Here is a 21,814-nt window from a genome sequence, read left to right on the forward strand (position 1 = left end):
ACTTCAACTCTCACATCCATACATGACCACTGAATAAACCATAGCCTTGACTAGACGGACCTTTGTTGACAAAGTGATGTCTCTGCTTTTTAATATGCTGTCTAGGTTGGTCATAACTTTCCTTCCAAGGAGTAAGCATCTTTTAATTTCGTGGCTGCAGTCACCATCTGCAGTGATTTTGGAGCCCCAAAAAATAAAGTCAGCCACTGTTTCCTCATCTATTTGCCCTGAAGTGATGGGACCAGGTTCCATGCTCTTAGTTTTCTGAATGTTGAGCTTTAAGCCAACTTTTTCACTCTCCTCTTTCACTTTCATCAAAAGGGGACTTTACATAAAACATAATTATAACAACCTATTTTTAAGCTAATAGGCAAACCCACTTTTAATCTTGGCACAGTTTTTATGACTAAGGTACAAAAAATGGATTTTTTTAACTTTTTAACTTTAACCTTCCTTTAATTACTTTAATAGAATTAACTAAAATTAGTGGATGTATATTTTATGAGCCTGATATGAGTAAATCCCAATTGTATATTTTTTAGAACTTGATAAAGTGATTCTGACATTCATCTGGAAGCATAAAGGGTTAGACTATCCAAGAAGTTTTTGAAAAAATAATAAATGAGGACTGGTAGTATTAAATATAAAACAATAAATCTGCAGTAGCAAGGCTATATATTACTGGCACAAGCAAAGGAGTGGAGTGGGATCAGATGGAATGGAATAGGGTAGAACAGACTCCCCAAATCATTGTATAAGGATGAATTGTTCAGTAAATATTATTAGTATATTTAGTCTTTTGAGGGGAAGGTAGGTTCGTATAGCCTATTGTATACCAGAATAAACTCCAAACAGATAAATATTTTTTAAAGAACTAGAAGAAAATATAAGTGGATAGTATATAATAGGCTGGGAAGGAATCAGTTGGAAAATGTTTAGATTTGATTTCCTTAAAACTTCTGCACATATGTAACTGCTATTTTATTTTATTTTTTTAATTTATTTATTTTAATTGGAGGTTAATTACTTTACAGTATTGTAGAGGTTTTTGCCATACATTGACATGAATCAGCCATGAGTGTACATGTATTCCCCGTCCTGAACCCCCCTCCCACCTCCCTCCCCATCCCATCCCTCAGGGTCATCCTAGTGCACCAGCCCTGAGCACCCGGTCTCATGCATCAAACCTGGACTGGCCATCTGTTTCACATATTATAATATACATGTTTCAGTGCTATTCTCTCATATCATCCCACCCTCTACTTCTCCCACAGAGTCCAAAAGACTGTTCTATACATCTGTGTCTTTTTTGCTGTCTCGCATATAGGGTCATCATGTAACTGCTATTTTAAAAAAGTAGGAGACTGAAAGCAGAGACAATTTCCAGTGTACAGATTAGTCCAAGGATTATGTCTCTGATATATGGCAAAGAGACCTTTGTAAGTCAAAATATAAAAATAATAGGCCAAAAAATGTATAAGCAGTTTTCAAAAGAAGAAATAGAAATGACCAAAAAGTATACAGAAGATTGTAGAACTCAGATGGCAGTCCGAGAAATGCAAATTAAAGCAACAGCTGGTTGCCGTTTTCACCTTTCAGCTTGGCAAAGGCCATTTCAAGTCTCAGTGTTTGCACAGCCTGAGTGGAACACCCCAGGAAGGGGTGGGTGCACATCAACACCGCCTCTCTAGGTGGCAGATTGTCCATAGTTATCTAGAGGCTTGACATTTTTTTTTTTTTTCAAAGACTTTGGCCTTTGAAAAGCCATTATACTTCTAGGAATTTCTTCTAAGGGTGTAAGTCAGATGGGCACATAAAATTATGTATGCTATGCTCCCTGCAATATTATTTTTGATGGTTTAGTTTTTTACTTATTATAATGCATGATACACAGTATGCCGTTATTATTTTAATACAGGATGCAAAATCCAAAGGATACTTCCAAAGTAATTCTTCCTCCTTTCTGGTGTGTTCTGCATTCCTCTCCCATGGGGCAGCCAGTTACTTACATTAGTAAATCCTTCTAGAGACACTCTTTCCATCTATAAGAATATGCACATGCTTGTGCTTGTTATTTTGTTATTTGATTTTGTATTTGAACGTTGATGGTAGCACACTGTATGTATCAGTGTACCTTGCTTCTCTTATTTACTGTGTCTCAGAATGTGCTCCGTTATCAGTAGGCTGCATAGTATGGAGGTTACAAGCCCAGACCAGTTGGGTTTGAATAAAGCCTAATACTTACCAGCTATGTCATCTTGAGCAAGTTGCTTAACTTCTCTGGGCCTCATCTATGAAATGAATATAATAATAGTCCTTACCTCATAAGATTACTGAAAGGATTGAGTCAAGATATATATAAAGTGCATGGAACACCGCCTGGTGCATCTTACATAAGGTAAGTGTTAGCTGTTATCAGTGCCCATGGAACTGCAGCCTTCTCCTTGACAACTGTATCATATTGCACATCTGGGATGTATTATATTTTGTCCCACATTGATAAACAACTAGATTGTTCCCAGCATTGCTGTTGCAAACAAACTGCAGCATTTATTATGACACATGTTTAAAGGAAACAAATAAATATCCAGAGTTAGTTTAATTATGGCACAGTGCACATCCATACAGTGGAATCTTAACACAACCAGTCAAACAAAGGTTGTAGAAGGATATCTCATGAAATGTAAAAACATTCATATATTTTTTTTTAAGTAGAAATAAGCATTTTAAATATTTACTCAGTTTTTTCCACTATACATATGAGTAGATTGTAGAAATTGAGAAGCGATACAAAAATATAAAGAAAAATTATAATTAGCCTAGTCCTACTCTCCCGAGATTGCTGTGCTTGCTTAGAGTGAAGTCGCTCAGTTGTGTCCAACTCTTTGTGACCCCATGGACTGTAGCCCACCGGGCTCCTCTGTGCATGAAATTTTCCAGGCAAGAGTACTGGAGTGGGTTGCCATTTCCTTCTCCACTGGTGAATTTCATATAATCTCTCTGATTTCAGAAAACATGCACTATTTATTTTATAGGAAGCAGGAGTTGTGACCTTTACTAAACGCAGCCAGGAGCTGTGCCTTAGCTTCTTTGGCCGTGTGTGGGTAGCATAGATTGAAACTGCTTGGAGGAGGGAGGCTTGTTGTGGGCAAGAGCACTTCCCGGGAACGGCGTGCTACAGGGCTGAGCATGCTCTTATAGAATCTCAGGAGCTGTTCCTTAACAAATCAGTCATTTTCATTGTTCTGTTTCCTTTCACACATTCGCTCGTTCAGTAAACATCCATTATGACAGGCCTATTTTGCACCAACGTATTTCTAGGCTTAGGAACTCAGACATGAACAACATGTGTTCCAAGCAGGTACCTGCTTGGAACCTTCTGGAGCCTGTCTTCCCCAGCTTGTCCAGAAGCAGAAGACAAAGTCACAAGCACTTGGCAGCCTGACATTGACCACATGTGCCTCCCCACGTGTCTTCCTGATGGTCACTTCTTGTGGCTGCACAATATTCGCTCCAGTTGCTGTGCGCTGATTTAATTAAGCATCCCTGCTCTGCTGGATGCTCAGACCGCTGGTGTGAGTGCAGCACGGTCTTTGACACATCACTCACCTGCTTTTCATATGGCTTGTTCCAGATAATGGAGTTAACCAGCAATGTGTGAGTAAATGGGCCCAGGCCGTCAAAACCTTACCACCATTGGCTATCTGTTTTTATTTTTATCATTTCTGCTCATTTATTAGATCCACAACTGGGCCTTGTTGTTTAAACATTTCATTAATTTGATTACTGTTAAATGTCAACCTTTGCTTCCTCGAGATAAGTATGCTATCTATTTAAATCCTTTGTTCCGCTACTGATTTTGGCTTCCACTGTGAAAAACAGACTCTGTACAGTGATGGTTAAGAGTTCATATTCTAGACTCACACAGACCCGGTGTATCTCCAGCCCTGCGACAGGAGCTTCATCACATGGGCACAGGGGTTTGGGGAAGCACTGAGGCCAGGAAAGGCATTCCCAGCCAAGGGGCCTTCCTGGGAAGCTGTCACAGAGTCTGATGGCCCGGAGACATTCAGGGGTCAGTGACACATCCTCTGTGTCTGGTTTCATCTAATAGGGCCGCTGGGAGAGTTATAGGTTCATTTCGGGCTTTTCAGAGTACGATGTTTGGAGTGAAGGCAGGCAGTCCAAGGCCTCATATTCAGAGCCTCTCCCTGGAAATAAAACACAAATCCATCAAGTGCTGGGGAGAGACAGGGAAGCGGGTGGGGAGGCCAGGAGCCCTACAGCCGGCTGCTCTGGCTTTGAACCCCAGAACCCTCCCCGCACACTTGTATGGACTCTGAACCTTGATTTTCTCATCAGAAAATGGGGTGATGGTATGGGCAACTGCACATCGTGAAAGCCACAGGTACGCTGTGTCAGGGGCTCACACAAACAAGGCGCTCAGCTGATGTGGGCTATTAGGAACCAACTGTGAACAGGGGGAGCACATCCTCCCATCTCTGGAGGATGAGATCAGGGTTTCTCCTGCCCAGTTCTTAGCCATCAGCCCTTGCCGGCCCCCCACCTTGATTTCTCACTGCTAGAGGAACCACTGCCAGTTACAGGCTGCAGCGGGGAAAAGAGCTTCCAAAGGTACGTTTCTTTCAGAGAGTGGTGAGTGTAATTCCCTGGGCAAATCGATCCTTTGCAAATAGTCGGGACTGATGGAACATCTCAAAAAGTGACTTAAGTCCTTTTTCTAGGAGCGAGAGATGTTTGAATTCTCAGCAACCACATCTGCTTTGAACTCTGCGCGGTCTGCGCCCTGGCCTCTCCCCACCCCCACACCTCCCATTTTATTCCAACAGAGGAAAGTTGTGTTTGTTGACAACGTTCAGGGTGGGAAAGGAATGTAACGTATGCATAGACTGCCCAGAATTTCCTGTTAGGCACTCATTGCAAACCACGGCCCTGGGATGCATTCCAGAGATTGCAGCCCAATTCTGGAAGAGAAGAAATGGTGCATTCATTTAAAAGCCGACCCTTGAGAGGAACTACCCCTCTTTCCTTAAAAAAGCGTGTTTAGCTTTTTCCGTGGTAATGTGGTTGTAAATCCAGTCGTATGGCCTCTTCAGGGTTGAAATGTGCTCTGACATCCACAGGGGTGGAAAAATAGCCTTACTTTGGGAAACTCTGGTGTCCAGTTTTGCAGCTCTGATAGCATTGGTGTCTGTATATTTTTAATGTTCTGCTGTAAATAATGTGGATGACAGAAATCTCCTGTGTAGTACCTTTCTCGGTTCTGCTCGAGACATGAAAGAAACTGGTTCTGAGAGCAGGTTTCGGTGCTCTGACACCTTAGCAGTAGGCTTTGTGTGTTAAGTCAGTTTCCTCCTGGAAATTCTATTACACTGGGTCTTTGGCAGTCTGGACCCCGTGCCAGCATGCAGACTGGCTTGGCACCGTGGAGATGAAAGGTGAACCTTGACCTCTGTAGCTGCCAGCGTGCAGTTTCTTCTCTTGGGGAGACACTTGAATGATTGGGGATGAATTCACAGGCAGTAGCAAACATTCCCACCCACATGTCAGCTACTTTCGTCATGACCCTGAATCACTCTTTTGATCATATAGAGATGGAGGTCGGGGGGTGGCGACGCTGGGAGTTATAGGTCAGATCAGAGACAAGGATGGTTGGTAGGATGCTCACAGAGGATGGTGTGCAAAGCCCTGATCCTGTGTAGACTCCAGAGATTGTGGTTCTGCAGCCAGGGGTTCAGGATGGTTCCTAAGCCTCTCTACATCTGGAATCGAAACCAGGTCAGAATGTAAGAATTGTCAAAGGGCAGTGGTTGTGCAGCATGGGCAACTACCACACTAACTAGGAAATGCTGGCTTTGGGGTCTGGATACAGAAGGGAACCAGTCAGGTCAGGAAGTAGAAGAGGATGATCAGAAGAAACGCCCTTCTCGGCCTGTTATGCCCACTGGTTGTGGGTTCAGTGGTGCCTTCTGTCCGTTGGCAGAAACAGTCCTCTCGTCCCAGTGACGGGCCAAACCCCACCATCCACCTCAGTGGACGCTCCCCATGGCATTCCATGCTTTTAACTACAACACTTTATTTCTGATCATATTTCATATAAGACTTCCTTGAAAAGGCCTGAATTCTAGGGCTTATTTTAAGCTTCACATGTGGACCTAGTTCTTACTTGTTTACTTTCTAACATTATTATTATTATACAAAGAAACTTCCACTAGATAGGAGGTAGAGTTCAAAAGAGCTTCACGTTCTAAGTTTAGAATTCACATAACCAAAACCAAAATGGGTCTGCCTACATGCTTTCTCCTAAAGCCAGGCAGTTTTTGTGAGCACTGTTGTCTGGGTACAAGCTAACTTCTGTTCATAGTGCAACAGTGCAGTGGGCTTAGACCGAAAGTTTTTGTTGCTGTATCCTAAGACACTGGTAGACTTTCTGTCGTACACAAACACATCCTGTTTTCACTGCATCCGTGCAACAGCCCTGGGAGGGTAGTTATACCCATGTTGCTGGTGTGGCTTAGGTAGATGAATTCACACTGACAGACAAAATGGAGGGCTGAGACCTGAACCCAAATGTCCCTCTAAAGCCCATTTTCTTTCCGTGTAACTTGTATTTAAAGTCGGTTTTTAAATAAGTTCCATTCTAGGTGCTTTACACAGAAAGAGTCCACATGTGTGATTTTTAAATATCCTGGAAATCTTTTATATAGATGGATAGCCTACATTAGTCATAATCTAAAATTTAAACTCAGTAGTTCCAATTACGGAAGTCAAAGCCATGACATGTGTGGTACAAATCTGATTACGCCACTCTCTGTGTTCATAGAATCAAATCCAGACTTGTCACCGTGGTTTACAAGGGCCTTGCTGACCTCACCCCTGTCTCATACTCTTCACCACTTTGATTTCTCAGATTTCATGCTCCTTCTCATTTCAGGGCCTTGACACACTGCTGTTTCCCTACTTTCCCTGCCCCCTCCAACAATTTTATGAAGCTGTCAACCCAGTTCTCAGACTTCTTTCTCCTAAGAAGTCACTCTTACCCTCCCTGCCCCAAATCTAGACCATGAGCCCTTCTCCAGGCCCCAGCCAGGCCCTGGGCTACCCCACTGTAACAAGATTTGTTCTGTATCAGAATTGATACTGTATTGTATCAGAATTGATTATTCCCGTATCTCTCCTCCTGGGCGTGCGTGTTGTGAGTTTAGGAGGGTGCCTATTGATTCATCAATGTCTCTACATTGCCACACCTAGGAGCCCCCATCTTCAGGGAATAATCCTTTCCATTCCAAATAACATAAACCCAATCCATACTGGCTTAAAAGAAAAAGATAATCTATTCTTTCATATAGCTTAAAATGCCAGAAAGTTCTGGTGTATTGCAACCAGGTCCTCAGATGATGTTGTCTGAGGTCTGTCCCTCTCCACAGCTCACTTACTTTCTCCCCAATGTTGGCTCATGTGATCAGGTAGGTGCTTCTCACTTGGTGTCCAAGATGGCCCTGGTGGCCCAGGGTTGCATCCTGCCAGTTTCACAAACCAGCAAAGAAAGAACACCTCCTTTGGTAGCCGTAACATGAGTTCCAGGGCTAACGTTCCTTGGTCCAGCTTGGGTCACATGCCCATCCCTAAGCCTATCACATAGCTGTGATTGGCCAGGCTGTGGCGATGCACTGAGAGTTGGTTGGGGGGAGAGTGGTGGAACTTTAACCAGAAGGACAGGTGATGGATCCTGACAAGCAAAAATGTTGCATTTCTACTACGCTCCCCATCGGTGCATTTCTCCTACACTCTCCATTGGCAGCTGGTGCTTTGAAGATACTGGTTCTTGCTGCTGGGCCAGCACTCTGCCCAGAGGGATTGGGGAGGTATTTGGGATGATTCCTGTCTTACCCTGAGGACTGAAGACTCAAAGAAGGCAGCCATCTCTGCTTCCATGTCAGCTGCCCCATCTGTGCATGCTATGCTAAGTCGCTTCAGTTGTGTCCGACTCTGTGCGACCCTATGGACAGCAGCCCACCAGGCTCCTCTGTCCACAGGATTCTCTAGGCAAGAATACTGGAGTGGGTTGCCATTTCCTGCCCCATCTGTAGGCATTCTCAAAGCCCCTCGTCTGCTGTGCTGGAGGGTGGAAGCTCCCCAGCCCCTGGTGGAGAAAGAGAAGAGTGTGTCTGAGTGGGAAGCAGGGTCTTCATCTTCTCGGCTGCAGTGACATCAAGTCCAGCAGTGAAGAGGGAAGTGTTTGCTCTCAGAATGTGTCCCAGAAAACAGAGCCCCTTGCCTGTTTGTCCTCAGTGTCACACACTCCCCACATGGTCAGAGGGTCCTGTGCACGTGAGTGAGGCCCATGCGCAACATCTCCAGCTCTTTACAACCTTTCTCAGGATTTCTCAGAGAAGGATTTCCTACCCAGGGCTGCTCAGAGAAATGAAGACGTCTTAGGATCACCCCATCTGGCCCCGCCAGGGATCTCCCAGTCCTACCCTAGGGGAGTCCATTTTCAGGGGCCAAACACCTGTATGGAGAGAAGGACAGCTGCTGGGAGCAGCCATGAGCACATCTTCCTTAGCAGAACTAAGGGAGGAGGCGGGGCAGTCCTTCTGACGGACCTGCACGCCCAGGGCCTGAGGGAGGTGGCAGAATTGAATGACCCAGGGGGGGAGCCTGCAGGAGAGACTTGTTGGGTGTGTTGGCCTCCTCACCTAGGAGTGTGCTCCTTTCTGATGCACAGTGAGAGGCGAGGAGCTCCCGGGTGAGAAGCAGACGGGCAGGCGCAGAGCCCAGCGGAGGAGAGCTGAGCCAGTGGCTGCTCCTTCACCTCGTCTTGAAAGCACTGTTCTTTTCCTAAGGGAAAGCAGGTGAACAGCCCCCAACAGCATTCATCTGGACACTTCACCCCTCCTTTTCTTCCCTTCTCTTTCCTCATCTCTGCCTTTCCAGTTGAGTAAACTCACTTCTGAGATTTTTCTAGTTTTGCATTTCTAAATTACAGTGTAAGTGACCCAAGATCTGTCATAGTAAGTCGGTCCTCCTAGTTGTCAGGTGCCAGGGAACAAACGTGTACCCACAGACTCCAGCCTGTGATCCAAGGTTTACCTGCAGAACCCCGACTCCTGTATGAAGCAAAAGCTTTTAAGAGACTCATGGTAATAATAAGAGCCAACATTTATGAAGCGCTTACCCTGTGCGAGGCATCGTTCCGAGTGCTTGGTAAGCACTCATTTAACTCTCACAATAAGCCTAAGTCATATAACTTGGGTCCCATACATTTGCTGCTCGAGGCAGTACCTGGGAAGCTGACTGCAGAGGCCACACTTACGACCACCAGACCATCTCCTCACTTGTCGGGCTACATCTCAGAGGGTACTACTGTCAGTAGTTATTGTGGGACTCAGAATTGGCAGCAGTGAAACAAGCTTCACAGCTGTCGTAGTGGTCCAGAGACAGAAGATGAGGGCCTCAGCTGGGATATGACAGAGCCGGGGCATTGTTGCGGACAGATTTAGGAGCTGCTAAGAATATCAAAGCCAGTGACTTAATGAGAGGCAGAAGCATAGATGTTTAGACCAGGGGATTGGTGCCCCAGCTGAAGAGGGGACCTGCTGGATGTCGGGCTCCTAGGAGGCATCCAGAGACGACATCTGTCCTGCGGGCAGGTGGATAAAGTGGTCTGGAAGTCGGGAGAGAGGAATGGGCTGAAGATGTAGCCTAGACATGCACATGTTTATTGAGGAGCTCAGTGGCAGAGGAATAAATCCCTTCCACTGGAACAGGCTTCTTCCAAGAGGTGGGCTTTGAACCAGCCCCTGAAGAACAGGGATGTTCTGAGAAGTGGGGAATGAGGAGAGGAGGAGTGGGAGGTAGGGTGTGAGTGTGGTGAAGAGTCTGCCTTAAAGAAACCAGAAGTCAGGTGCACATGTGGGCCTGGAGAGGAGCAGGAAGATGATCAAGGGCAAAGCAACAGAAATCTTTGCAATGATGTTTGCCTCCTAAATCTGATAAAACACGGATATCTTTATGAAATGTTTGAGACTGATGTTTAAAGTTCCTATTCCTTTTCTCCTCCAAAGTATTCTTAAACTCAGTGTAACCAGGAGGTACGTGTATTAAACTGTCTTTTTTTTTTAATATCTTACTGTTAACCATTCTGATACAGACCATCTTCTGGCCCCCTGGGCCACCATGAGACCTGTCGTGTTATCAGTAGGGATGTTCAAAGGAGAGAGTGAAGGCAGGTGGTGAGAGGCCGAGTCTTGATTAAGCAAAGAGAAGGAGCAGGGACGGTGAGAGGCCAGGTGGGCTGCCAGACGAGAAAGCCAGTGGAAGCACCCTGCTGGGGCAGACCATGAGCTTGGCGCCTTCTTTTCACATGGGCCTCATCTGGTTTGGTTTGGCGGGTATGTTCCATGCTGGCGATGTCACAGTCTCGGGGTGAGCATGGGCCACCACAGCCAGGCCATTTACCTCCTGCAAGGTTTACAATGCTGCCCTTGCCTGGTTTTCCCTTCAAACCTCCCAGAATGGAAAGCAGAGGAATAAGTCTAAAGGTTTAAGTTTAGGAGTAGGATGTGGTTTCTCCTGAGCTTTACAAAGTTGCTGAAAGAAAGCTTAACAAGACGATTTTCTTTCTGCGTTGTTAGAGTAAAATATAATGACCATCAAGCATTTAGAAAATACAGAAGGAAGAGATGTAAATACTCATATCTTACAATTTCCATTAACATTGATATATATATTTTGCGAGCCTTTTCTCTACTGTAATCTCTTTTCATTTGTTTTGCACAATTATGATCAAGTCCGATATACAGTTATCTCGCTTTTTCGACCTAATGTTATAAACATTTTTCCATGGCAACATAGATTTTGATTTCACACATCAACTGTGAAACCCTTTTACCAGAGGCTTATGAGTAAATCAAGGGCCTCTGGATTGTAGCCAGTGGAGAGGGAGCAGTGTCAGGAGACACACCCAGCACTACCTTGACCTTTTAAGGGAAGTGAGGGTCGCAGGCAGGGGGAGGCTTATACTGATCCTTAGGAAATCTATCCATTTCCCCTGCTAGCCTGCTTTTAAGAGTACCAGCCCAGCCCAAGAGTGATTAGAAGATTCAAAAACCCCCAGCTTCCAGGTGGTTCCTGCAGGCCCTGACGTTGACGTTATTTAGCAGGAAGATGCCTGGACCCTCCCACAGCCCTGGATGTGAGACCACTTGAGCTGCTTGAGCTGCCATTTCCCCATCAGGGGCAATGGTTTGCCGAGTGACCCGAGCAAATAGCAACCCCGCAGCCCTGTTTGTGGCTGCCAAACGGGCAAGTAATCATATGGTGGAAGTTGTAAGTAGCTCATGATCTCCAGAGTCAGGAATTCTTTTTAATATATAGGTTAGCTTGTTAGTTTGTTAGTTATGGGGAAGATTTATGTGATCCGTTGATGAAAACAGGATCCAGGAAAGTGGGTTTTGCAGAGCTATTTACTGCCCGGCCTGGGTGTTAACAGCTCATTGTCTCCAAGACATGAACAAACAGCTTGTTTACTTGCAGAGAAATGTACTATCAACCAGAGAAGAGACAGTTTCTTCTCCCTCTGACTAAGTTACTGAGTGAGCCATAAAAACTAAAACACCCGTAGTAACAACAGAACAGCTCAAGCAATCATTTATATTAAAGATGAGTTTATGGCCATGCTCTTCTCCCCATTTGGCATGTTCCCTCCTTCTTAATCTGAGCTGAGCTGTTTCAGGATTGTCTTCGGAAGGGCGCATGGGGAAAGCACGTGCTCTGGAAACAGGCCTGCTTGTGTGAGTCCTGGCAGAAGCACTTCCTAGCTGCATTTTCTCGGCAATGAGGTAAAGGCAATCACCTGTCTCCTTGGGTAGCTGGGAGGATGGTTTGAGATGAGAATTGTGAAGTAGTCAACCCAGAGGGCCAGCCTTGGGAAACAGTGGTCACTGTCACTGCCGCCACTGCTGCGTGGGAGGTCTCTGTGCCTGCTGGTCCTCGTGGCCTGGTCTGGCCAGGTGTGTGGAGCCTGAAATGAGAAAATGGATCCCCTTTGACATACACCTAAGGGTTCATAAAGAAAAAAATAGCCAGCTTTTCCCAAGATTCGTGGTTCTCAAGTTCATCTTGAGTGAATGAAAATTTCTTTTTTTTCCCCCAGCCACACTTCGTGGCTTGCAGAATCTTAGTTCCCTGACCAGGGATTGAACCCAAGCACCCGCAATGAAAGCTCCAAGTCCTGACCCCTGGACCACCAGGGAATTCCCACTGAGGATCTTAAGTTCACACTTCCTAGGCCATTTGCCTAACCCCTGGATAGAAACCATCTAGGCCTATCGAGCTGCTGGCAAAACAGCCTTTCTGTCCTTTTTCAGAATTTCCACCTGAATGCATTTGGTTTTACTGCTGGCAGAAGGGTACCTGCAAAGATTTTGTGATCTCTTGAGAGGGTGGGTACTAGACAAATCCCTCGGGTGTACAAAGAGGAATCATGCCAGAATCCCTTTGTGGGAGAGATGGACACCCAGTTATAATAGCAGGCAGACTGAACAATTTCCTACGGTGGTGATTTTCCCGTCAACCCCAAGCATGGTCCCTGTGCTGGTAGCCTGTGCTCAGGGCTGCTGACCCACCCAGACGTGGTATGTGGTGGGACTGCATTCCCAGGCAAAACGCTTCGGCACCTCCAAGTTGTCAGCGTCCTCCCCGGAGGTGTGTTTCTCATCAGCACTAATTTTTGCCTTTTATTTCTGACTTGTGGCAGCTTGTCTTGTGAGCCCTGGATAACAGAAAGGACCCATCCCTCCCTCTGGAGCCTCAGTCCAGTGCAGGCCAGGGATTGAGTGGATGGCACAGTGTTGCCCTGGGTCTCATGAAGATGGGCTCTGTCCTGGCCAACCCTCGCATTCTGTCCCGTCTCTTCTGCAGTTGCTGTTTTAAGTGCAATGGAAGCATCCACCCCTAGGCTCTCTGGGTCCAGGCTCTTATGAACTTCTTGACAAATGGCAGAGTTTAAGAAGAGGACTGCTTTGTGCCCTCGCACGTCTTATTTCTTTACCCATGAAGTTAGTCTTTTTATGGAGAGCAGGGAGCATCCAAGAACCCAGTTTCCAAGCGAGTCTTTCTTCACACTTCACAGAGAACTGCTTCTCAGCGAGAGTCAGGTCTGATTTGTGCCTGCAAGGATCTGTGTTTCGAAGTAGAGCTTGTGCGGGGTTGAAGGACTTTATCTGTTGGGCTCAGGAATGCAGATGGCACCTGACCCCGGGGATGGGTCAGCTAATGAGCACACAGCCCCCACTGGGGCAAGGTCAGGGGAATTCTGTCCAGCCAGCAGGACTGGACTTCATCTGCCATCCGGCCCTCTAGGAGTCACACGGCAGTCTCTCAGAGGGACGTCCTGGTACCTTTGGTGTTCCGGTCCTGAGTTGGTCTCAGGTATCAGGGCTCTGGGGCGGCTGCACGTTCGAGTTTGCCCATCGAATTGCAGTTGACCACACTGTGCCCTGTTTCTCTCCCCAGCATCCCAGTGCGGCGTTAGTCTGAAGAAGCAAAGGAGCCGCAGCATCCTCAGCTCTTTCTTCTGCTGCTTCCGTGATTACAATGTGGAGGCCCCGCCAGGCAGCAACCCCGGTGTGCTTCCGCCGCTGGTGGAGGAGAACGGTGGGCTCCAGAAGGTCAGTGCAAATGCTCAGCTGCCGCCACGGGGGCTTTGCCCCATCCTTGATGTACGTCCTTAGGAGGACTCTCTGACAGTGTGTGTACAGCCATTAACTTAAAGATTTGAAATTGCCGGAAAAGTGCATCATTTTGCTACAGGATATGTCAGTCATTCCCATTTCACAACGAAAGAACATATTTGATGCGAGTTAGAAGAGTCACTTCACATTTTTATCACATTCTGTTATGGGAGGTTGAACATACGAAAATAGAGAGTTAAACAACCAGGAACAGACAAAGAAATGGAAAGTCCAGAGGAGAAACAGAAACTTGGAAAAAAGCAAATAATAAATATAAGTGGATTTAACTGCCCTGTTTAGTCATAAACATATTTGTTATATATTCTTTTATACATATCAAATTGTATGTCAGATCATCACAATAAGTTAAAAACAAGTTCTACCCACATGCTGTCTAACAGACATCATATTCAAAACCAAATGATTCAGAACAGTTAAAAGTAAGAGAATGAGAAAAAAAAAAAAATTACAGAAGTATAAGCCAAAAGGAAGCAGGGATAACAATAGTAATCTCATGTCACACCAGGAAAAAAAAGAATATGTAAATCACACTGGCCCTTAAAGTTTTCACTCAGAGGTAACAGGACTCATTTCAGCTTACTTTTTATTGGCCAAAGCAATTCACATGATTATACTTAACTTCAAAGCATGAAAGTATAATCCTACCATGTGCCCAGAAAGAGAGCTGGAATTATTTGGTAAACAGTGCTAATGACTTAAAGTAGGTGGCTAATAGTTTCTGACCCAGCATCCAACATACAATAATACCAAAAAAAGGTAGAAAATAAAGAGATGGGCAAAGTGTACAAAGCAAATCAAATAAACAGAAAGCAAAAGTGGCAATGTTAAAATCAGACAAACAGAATTCAAGGCCAAAAGCATTAAACAAGGTAAAGAGGGGCATTTTATGTTACAACATCTAGTACATGACGTATATAGTAGCCATAAACCTTTACATACCAATCAACAGTACAGCCAGATACAAAGTAGAGTATCATTTGAGCAAGATAAAAAGCTGACTTCTAAAAATAAACAGCCAACAACATGGGAAAATCATTGGCAGTTCTGGCCAATACATGTAATAAGATAAGAAAATGAAACAACTGATATAAATATGGAAAAGATAGGAAGCCAATTTTATTTGCAGATGATGTGATTATTTGCATTGAAAACCCAAAATACTACCAAAAAATGAGAATTCACTAAAAGCTTTTGATATGGTGGCTCTTATTAATTGAGAAATGTGCTGTGTTTCTGAATAGGAAGACTTAAAATTGGCATAGAAGAAAAACTATCTAAGAATAGCTGAGAAATTTTTGGAAAAATATAATGAAAGATAACTTGCCTTAAGAGATATTAAACCTTACCCTCTGTTGCTGTGGGAAAATGTATCAGGAGAATTTATATAATGAAATTTGCCTGTAAACCCTGTCACAGCCCTGTATTCTGATATCTCTCAGTGTACTTTCCTCAAGCTATCAACTTTTACAGTTTGAAAATCATTGCTGTAGAGAGACCCTGTTAATGAAGGGGACATAGTTTGCACCCTAGGCCTGTAGTGGATTTAAAACAATGGGAGAAGATTTAGCCCAGCTGGACCAGCGCCCTTGAAGTTGGACCTGCCCCAGCCTGGGTCACGTCGCGGAAGTGAGAGACCTCTGCTGGCCCAGTGCCAATGGCCGTGTTTCATGACAAGGTGGAGATTGAGGACTTCCAATATGACAAGGACTCCGGGACGTGTTTCTACTCCTGCCCATGTGGGGGTAATTTCTGCATCATCAAGGAAGGTTTGAAGAACAGGGACGACGTGGCAACATGTCCTAGCTGCCCTCTCCTTGTGACAGTGATTCATGACAAAGATCAGTTCATGTGTGGAGAGACAGTCAGTCCCAGCCCCTTCTACCGACAAAGAACTAGTTAAACGCTGAAGAAAACATGTTAGATTCCAAAGCCTGAACTTTGGGAAATGAGCCAAGCTGGAAAAATCAAATGCAAAGTCAATAGCTTTTTCATGGGTACAGTCATTTTGTAGTTTGCTGTGGATGCTTTCCATTAGGCGCTAGGTTCATCTCCAGCTGAAGAAGCAAGTCTACCGCATGACACACCTGCATTTTGTGCTTAGAACTTTGAATTGGAAGTGTTCTTAGTTTTCCATCCAAACTTAAGATAATTTCAAATCAGTGCTTTCTTTCCCTCAGTTTTGTTATTTTTATATCTTAATGCCTAATTACTTCATTATCTGACAACAGCATCATCTGCCTCAAAGTCATTAGGATTCTTTAATTTAAAAAGAGATTTTATTTTTTAGTTGGTTATAAAGATTATTAAAATCAGCCCTTTCTTTGTAAAAAAGAAAAAAGAGAAGAGTCACTGCTGTCGTAGTAAAAGTTGTGTTTCATGAATACCTGCCTAGATGAATGGCTTGAGAAGGTGGTGTTGAAGAACCTTCCTCCTGGAAGGTTTCCTGGAACCCTTGGCTGTATCTACCAGGGAATAAAGGTCTTTAAAGGCACCTCCTGCAGCAGAGCTGGACTTATCTGGACCTAGTGTTCGTTCATGGAAATCTTCGGTTAACACTTGTCAGAGTGGCTTTTTAAAGCATTGACCCTGAATAGTGCATCATTTGCATAATCCATGACCCTTCAGTGTGTGAGACCAGACCCTGTAGAAAGAGCCCACGTCAAAGTGGGGCAACTCTGCCCTTTGCACTTGCCTAATCAGGACACTGGAACATAAAACCCAGGCTCAGTAGATGTGGGAGCCAGTTGCAGGCCTGTCTCTACCGCTGCCTCCCAGGCCCTCTGTGCCTCGTTGAGCTCAGCCTGCTGGAGGAGGAGAGAAGGATGTGGACAGAACGATTCCATGCATCGTGTGTATTTACTATGTCCTAGAGAAGACCTACTGAGCAGTGGCCTGGTGTGACAGCCATTGCGACTGTCCCAATTACAGCCTGGACTGAAGACCAGTTGCCCCAAAATGAAAGTATGAAAGTGTCTGCAGCCCCTGGCCAGAGGCGAGGAGTAGTTGGCACTCTGAAGACTCCAGTGGCAGGGACCATGGAGGACTGCACTGAGCATGAGGCCAGAGTGAATGCCATCACTAGGTGCTTCTTTCTCCATGCATGCCCTATGTTCACACACACACGTAAACCTCTAGGGTCATTTTCAAGCCCGGATACCTGTCTAAGGTAGCAGCTTTGGTCGTGGTCTGTGTTTCATCAAGCCCTTCCAAAGTAACCATTTAGTGGTGTTAACCTTTCACCTCACTGATGTGTTCACTTAGTCTAAAGATGCACTTGTGTTTTGGGACTGTTTGCCGTCTCCCAACTAGCACTTCAGTTCTCAACTGCAGACAACTGTTTCCCCTAGCGAACATTTGACAATGTCTGGAGACATTGTGGAGCTTCTCTGGTGGGTCAGTGGTAAAGAATCCACCTGCCAGTACAGGAGATAGCAGGTTCGATCACTGAGTCAGGAAGATCCCCAGGAGGAGGAAATGGCAACCCACTCCAGTATTCTTGCCTGGAGAATCCCCATGGACACAGGAGCCTGGTGGGCGACCACCCATGTGATAGCAAAGCATTGGATGCAACTTCAAGACTGAGCTCACACACATACACTGAGAGACATTTCTGTTGACGCTCCAGGGTTTCTACTGGCATCTAGTGCCTGGAGGCCAGGGATACTGCTGAGCACCCTACAGAGCACAGGACAGCCCCCGCAGCGGAGTCCTCAGGCCCCGAATATCAGCAGTGTAGGGTTGAGAGGGTCCACAGTAGCCCAGTGGGCTTGCGAGCCTCTGGTTAAAATCAGTCCCACCAATCTCCAGATGTTAGGAACAATAGTATTTAAAACCTTCTGAAATGCACTTCTCTGCATAAGTTCTTGAAAACTGAGATTTGATTTGATTGCACTGTTATGTTGGAGAATAGCACACCTCTGCCTTTAATGATGACAGAGGCAGTTGAGAATCCTTAACACAAGCCCCCAGTGTCCTGAGGAAGGAAAGAGCTGTCAAGAATATGTCAGGAGGAAACAAGAGCTACTGTCACACTGCAGAGGTGACGACGAGGGGCTGGAGATAATCCAGAAGTTGCTAAATGGTTCTTAGAGCAGAGATCAGAAAGGTACCAGCCACCTGCCACTGTGCCAGTCAGGTTTGACTTCCTCTCATGAGACCCCTGTCCCCAGTGACTCCCCTGAATAAAGAAGGATACACTTTCACAAATCCTGCCGTGGGGAACACGCGAACCATGCACCTCATCAGGGACCATGATGCTGTGACTCATTGCCTCCCATCCCATTAGCTGAAAAAGAGGAAGAAACACAGAAACGGGAAATTCTCAGTGGAGATAAATTTGCTTTTTTATTAGCTTTTCCCAATGATGCTAACATGAAGTGCTTCCATGGACCAGGTTTGGAGTGACTGGCGTTCTGGGGATAAGGAATGGTTGAGGCCTTTTCTTAGGGCCTGAATTTTCCGAACACTCCCCACCGATACAGGTTCTGTTCCCCTTCATGGGAAAGCTGTCCCTTGCCTATGTTCTTGGAGGGTATTCCTTGCACCTTGCCTGTCCAGTCTGCCCAGTCCTCCCCTAGAAGAGGGCCAGAAGTGGCCGGGGGGGTCCTCCGAATCTGGTTAAACTGTCTCCATTTCCCTGTGTATCATATTGACTTGAGGCTTTAGTCTTTGGAGAAAAACTTACTTACAAGAAGAAACAAGCCAGTTGTTAGAGGGATTCATGGATCAAAGTAAAGTATGGGTTTTCCTTTTTCCTTTTTAATTAAGGATTAAATTCCTGGGAGTAAAGGAGGCACTATTTAAATAAACACAATGATTATGAGCCTCAGGAACCTGGTCTGGTTTGTCAGGGGAAGGAGTGTCTAGGAGGCAGAGTGGAGCCCAGTAACTGAGGACTATTCTTGGGTTCCTCCTGCTCATTAAAAATCCCACCAAGGTGCAGAGAACAGGAGGTCATATGGCTGCAGTACTCAAGAGTGCTTTGAAGTTTCTTTTGAGAATATGATCTATTTCTCTTTAAACCTGACAATGATTTTGTTTTTTCTTTCTCCTTAGGGTGACCAGAGGCAGATCATTCCCATACCAAGTGTATGTATATTTATCCAATTTTATTTGAACACTCATAGAATCTTGTAGCTTTGGGCCTACTAATATAAAAGACTTCTTTTAATATTTGGCTTATATTGAGCTTTTTAATCGTGGTATAAAGAGCTCTGTTGTGTTGGGGGGGGTGTGCAGGAAGTGAAGCTACATTTTAAACTGTGAGCAGGAAGTTCTGAGAACTTTCTCAAGAACAAGGCAACCAGCATCTATTAACCAAACTCGGACCTTTCTCTCTGAGAAGGGCCTCCTGAATAAGTTTAAGGCAGCACTTCCTCCTCCCCGCCCCCGCCCATAGACTGGGAGACCATACTTTTGTCACAAAGAGGTTCTTTGCAACAGGTTCTGTCTCAGTGGTACCGGGTTCCCAGGGGAGCAGGTTCAAGTGTCAGTAGCTTGGCCACGGCTCCATCAGAAAAATCAGCCCAATCGTATTCACAGACCTTGCAGGACCACCCCCACCCCATTCCCTGCTCCCGCCCTGACTCTCCCAGGCTGGCTGTACTGCAGCTCTGCCCCAGCTGGGCATTCCCTTGAGCCACCAACTTCTGTCCTGGAGTTGGGGAGACTGACCAGAGTCTGACCCCAGTACAGGCTGTCCCCACCGCTCCTCCTCTTCCTTCTGCTCTGCCAGCCGAGCCAGGTAGCCTGAGGCCAGCCAGCAAGAAGCATTGATCTTTGGTCAATGATCAACTCCCAAAAGAAACGTGCAGTTGAGATGCCAGTATCAAATAAGATCTTTCAAACAGTCTGTGTCCTTAGAGAAGGACTTAGGTTTTTTTTTTTAAGATGTCCTGAAATTGGTATTCTAATCCATAAAGACTCTCTGATTCAGATTGTCTGATTGAAGTCTGTTCATCTGTCTTTCCTTGGGCTTTTTAACATATTTTCTGGGAGCATCCAAGAGACACCGATCTTACATTGAAAGAAGGGATGGATTTCATTAGTATAGGTTGACTCCAAGTTTGGTAGTGGATATCACCTATGAATTTTTTCCCTGAACTTTAACTCTGCATTGCTTTGCAAGTTGCGTGAGTTTGTGGAGTGATTGTGACTTTGCCAGCGTGCCTAGAGTTTAGGCTTTGTTGAGTACTGACTTGGATCAAAAAGATGGATCAATCAGCACAACTTCTAATCCAGTGTTTCAGTAGGGTACCCAGTGGGATTGCTACCACAGATCTCTTTTTAATCTTTATAACGAAGTAGTTTTGTGTATTTTTCCTGCAAGCTTGTCTACATTCAACAGGTGGCAACAGGTGGCATCTCTCCCCCTACCTCTGGTTCTCTGATAGCTCTGGTTTTTTTCCGAGTTAATTCACAGCTATCTATAAAGTTAAGTGCTGAATCAAAGTATTTGTCAGGGCAAACACTCTACTGAGACAAATGACCCTTTCTCCACAAATCTCTTTCTAGAATCCCAGAATAAAATAGCCAAGAGGGAAAAGATGTCCTTTGTAATTTAGCTCAGTGTTAGGTCAGTAAACTGCAGACTGTTCCCTACATGTAAGACACTGGGTCAGGCTTTAAGAATCTGAAATATCTTGCAGGAAAACAAAGCCTACCCAAAGTAACTCACATCTTTGAATGATCACCTCCAGAAAAGTAGGACACCATGTGACCTCCGCTGGCTGTTTAGCAGGCAAGACTGAACCCAAGCCCATCTGGAGGCCCGCTTTGCCAAAGGATTCGAGCCTTGGGGTCCCCTGAAAAATCTGCATCTACCTGTCAAGGTTGCAGGTCACATAAACAGTAACACTGTCCTGTGGTCCAGAAAGGACAGTGGTTAGTATTGAGATCCCCTGAGAGCTTGGAGCGCTGCCACGCAGGATCAGAAGTCCAGGTTTGTACTGAGCCTCCAAACCAAGTCCTCATACCCTGTGAAAGCTTTGTCCAGGCCATGAAGACAAAGGTGCTCCTGAGCCTGTAGGTGCCCAGAGAAGATCCAGCTGGAGGCCCATCACTGCTGCTCACCTCACAAGCCCTCCTTTTGTTATTCACATGCTGTAGTTTATATGTGCAAATTGGGTCTTTTGATTTTTTTTTTTACTAAGCTCATTGTTTTCATTATTCAATTTTTCATTCATGCTTTTTAATTTGTATTTATTTATTTATTTTTGACTGTGCTGAGTCTTCGTTGCTGCGCAGACTTTTCTCTGGTTGCAGCAAGCCGCGCTGCTCTGTTTTCAGTGTGCAGGTTCCTCATGGCCGTGGCTTCTCTTGTTTCAGAGCACGGGCTCTGCAACACAGGCTCAGTAGTTGTGGTAGACAGGCTTAGTTGCTCCATGGCGTGTGGGATCATCCTGGATCAGGCATCAAACCCATGTCTCCTGTGTTGGCAAGCAGATTCTTTACCACTGAGCCCCCAGGGAAGCCCTCATTCATATTTTTTCATTATTCAAAGTCATGGTTTAAGAAAAAATACTGAAAGATTAAAACAGAAAAAAAAATCCCCCAACTTGATCTCACTCCTTAGAATACCCTTCTAGTATTTGTTGTATATCCTTCCAAAAACTTTCTAAGTCAACACAAGCATCTTTAAACAAGTGAGAGTATTACAAATTGTTTTTCGCTTTTAGCAGGATACCTTGAATGTCTTTCCAGATACTAGTCTATGGCAAGCTGCCTCATTGTTTTACATGTGGTTGATGGCATTTACTTGGCTTCCACTTCTGTGCTCTTAAAAATAAATATTCTTGTGCTTGTGTGTTTGTGCACCTGAGTGACAGTATCTGTGATCAGTTCCTAGTTGTGGAAATGCTAGGTCAAAGGATATACTGTATATTTTTGGTAGATTAAAGGCAAATTATCCCCTAAAAACCTAATGTAAATTCCCACCAAGAGTCCATTCCCTTATCAAAAATGGTAGTTAGGAAATACTTTAATCTTTGCTGATCTAAAAGTAAAGAATGGTATTGATTCATTGCTTTAATTGGTAT

The 21,814-nt window shown here is 45.0% G+C and overlaps 1 protein-coding gene and 1 pseudogene across 5 annotated transcripts in view; both read left to right on the forward strand.

Moving 5' to 3' along the window:
- The window catches only part of CTDSPL (CTD small phosphatase like), a 126,357-nt gene that overhangs the window by 82,026 nt on the left and 22,517 nt on the right, over window positions 1–21,814 (forward strand). For 4 of the 5 annotated variants that reach the window (XR_014064609.1, XM_081527340.1, XM_081527339.1 and 1 more), the window contains exons 2-3: window positions 13,540–13,694; window positions 18,834–18,866. Coding sequence is in view for 4 of the 5 variants with exons in the window: in XM_081527340.1 (XP_081383466.1) it covers window positions 13,540–13,694; window positions 18,834–18,866 (188 nt within the window). In the remaining variant the exon portion in view is untranslated. The remainder of the gene's footprint in view (window positions 1–13,539; window positions 13,695–18,833; window positions 18,867–21,814) is intronic. The other variant, XM_081527342.1, reaches the window with a different exon arrangement.
- LOC145520823 (diphthamide biosynthesis protein 3-like) lies at window positions 15,433–15,685 on the forward strand (annotated as a pseudogene).

This window comes from Giraffa tippelskirchi, chromosome 9, assembly GCF_054371585.1.
Source record: "Giraffa tippelskirchi isolate mGirTip1 chromosome 9, T2T-mGirTip1v1.2.pri, whole genome shotgun sequence".
Taxonomy (NCBI): Eukaryota; Metazoa; Chordata; class Mammalia; order Artiodactyla; family Giraffidae; genus Giraffa; species Giraffa tippelskirchi.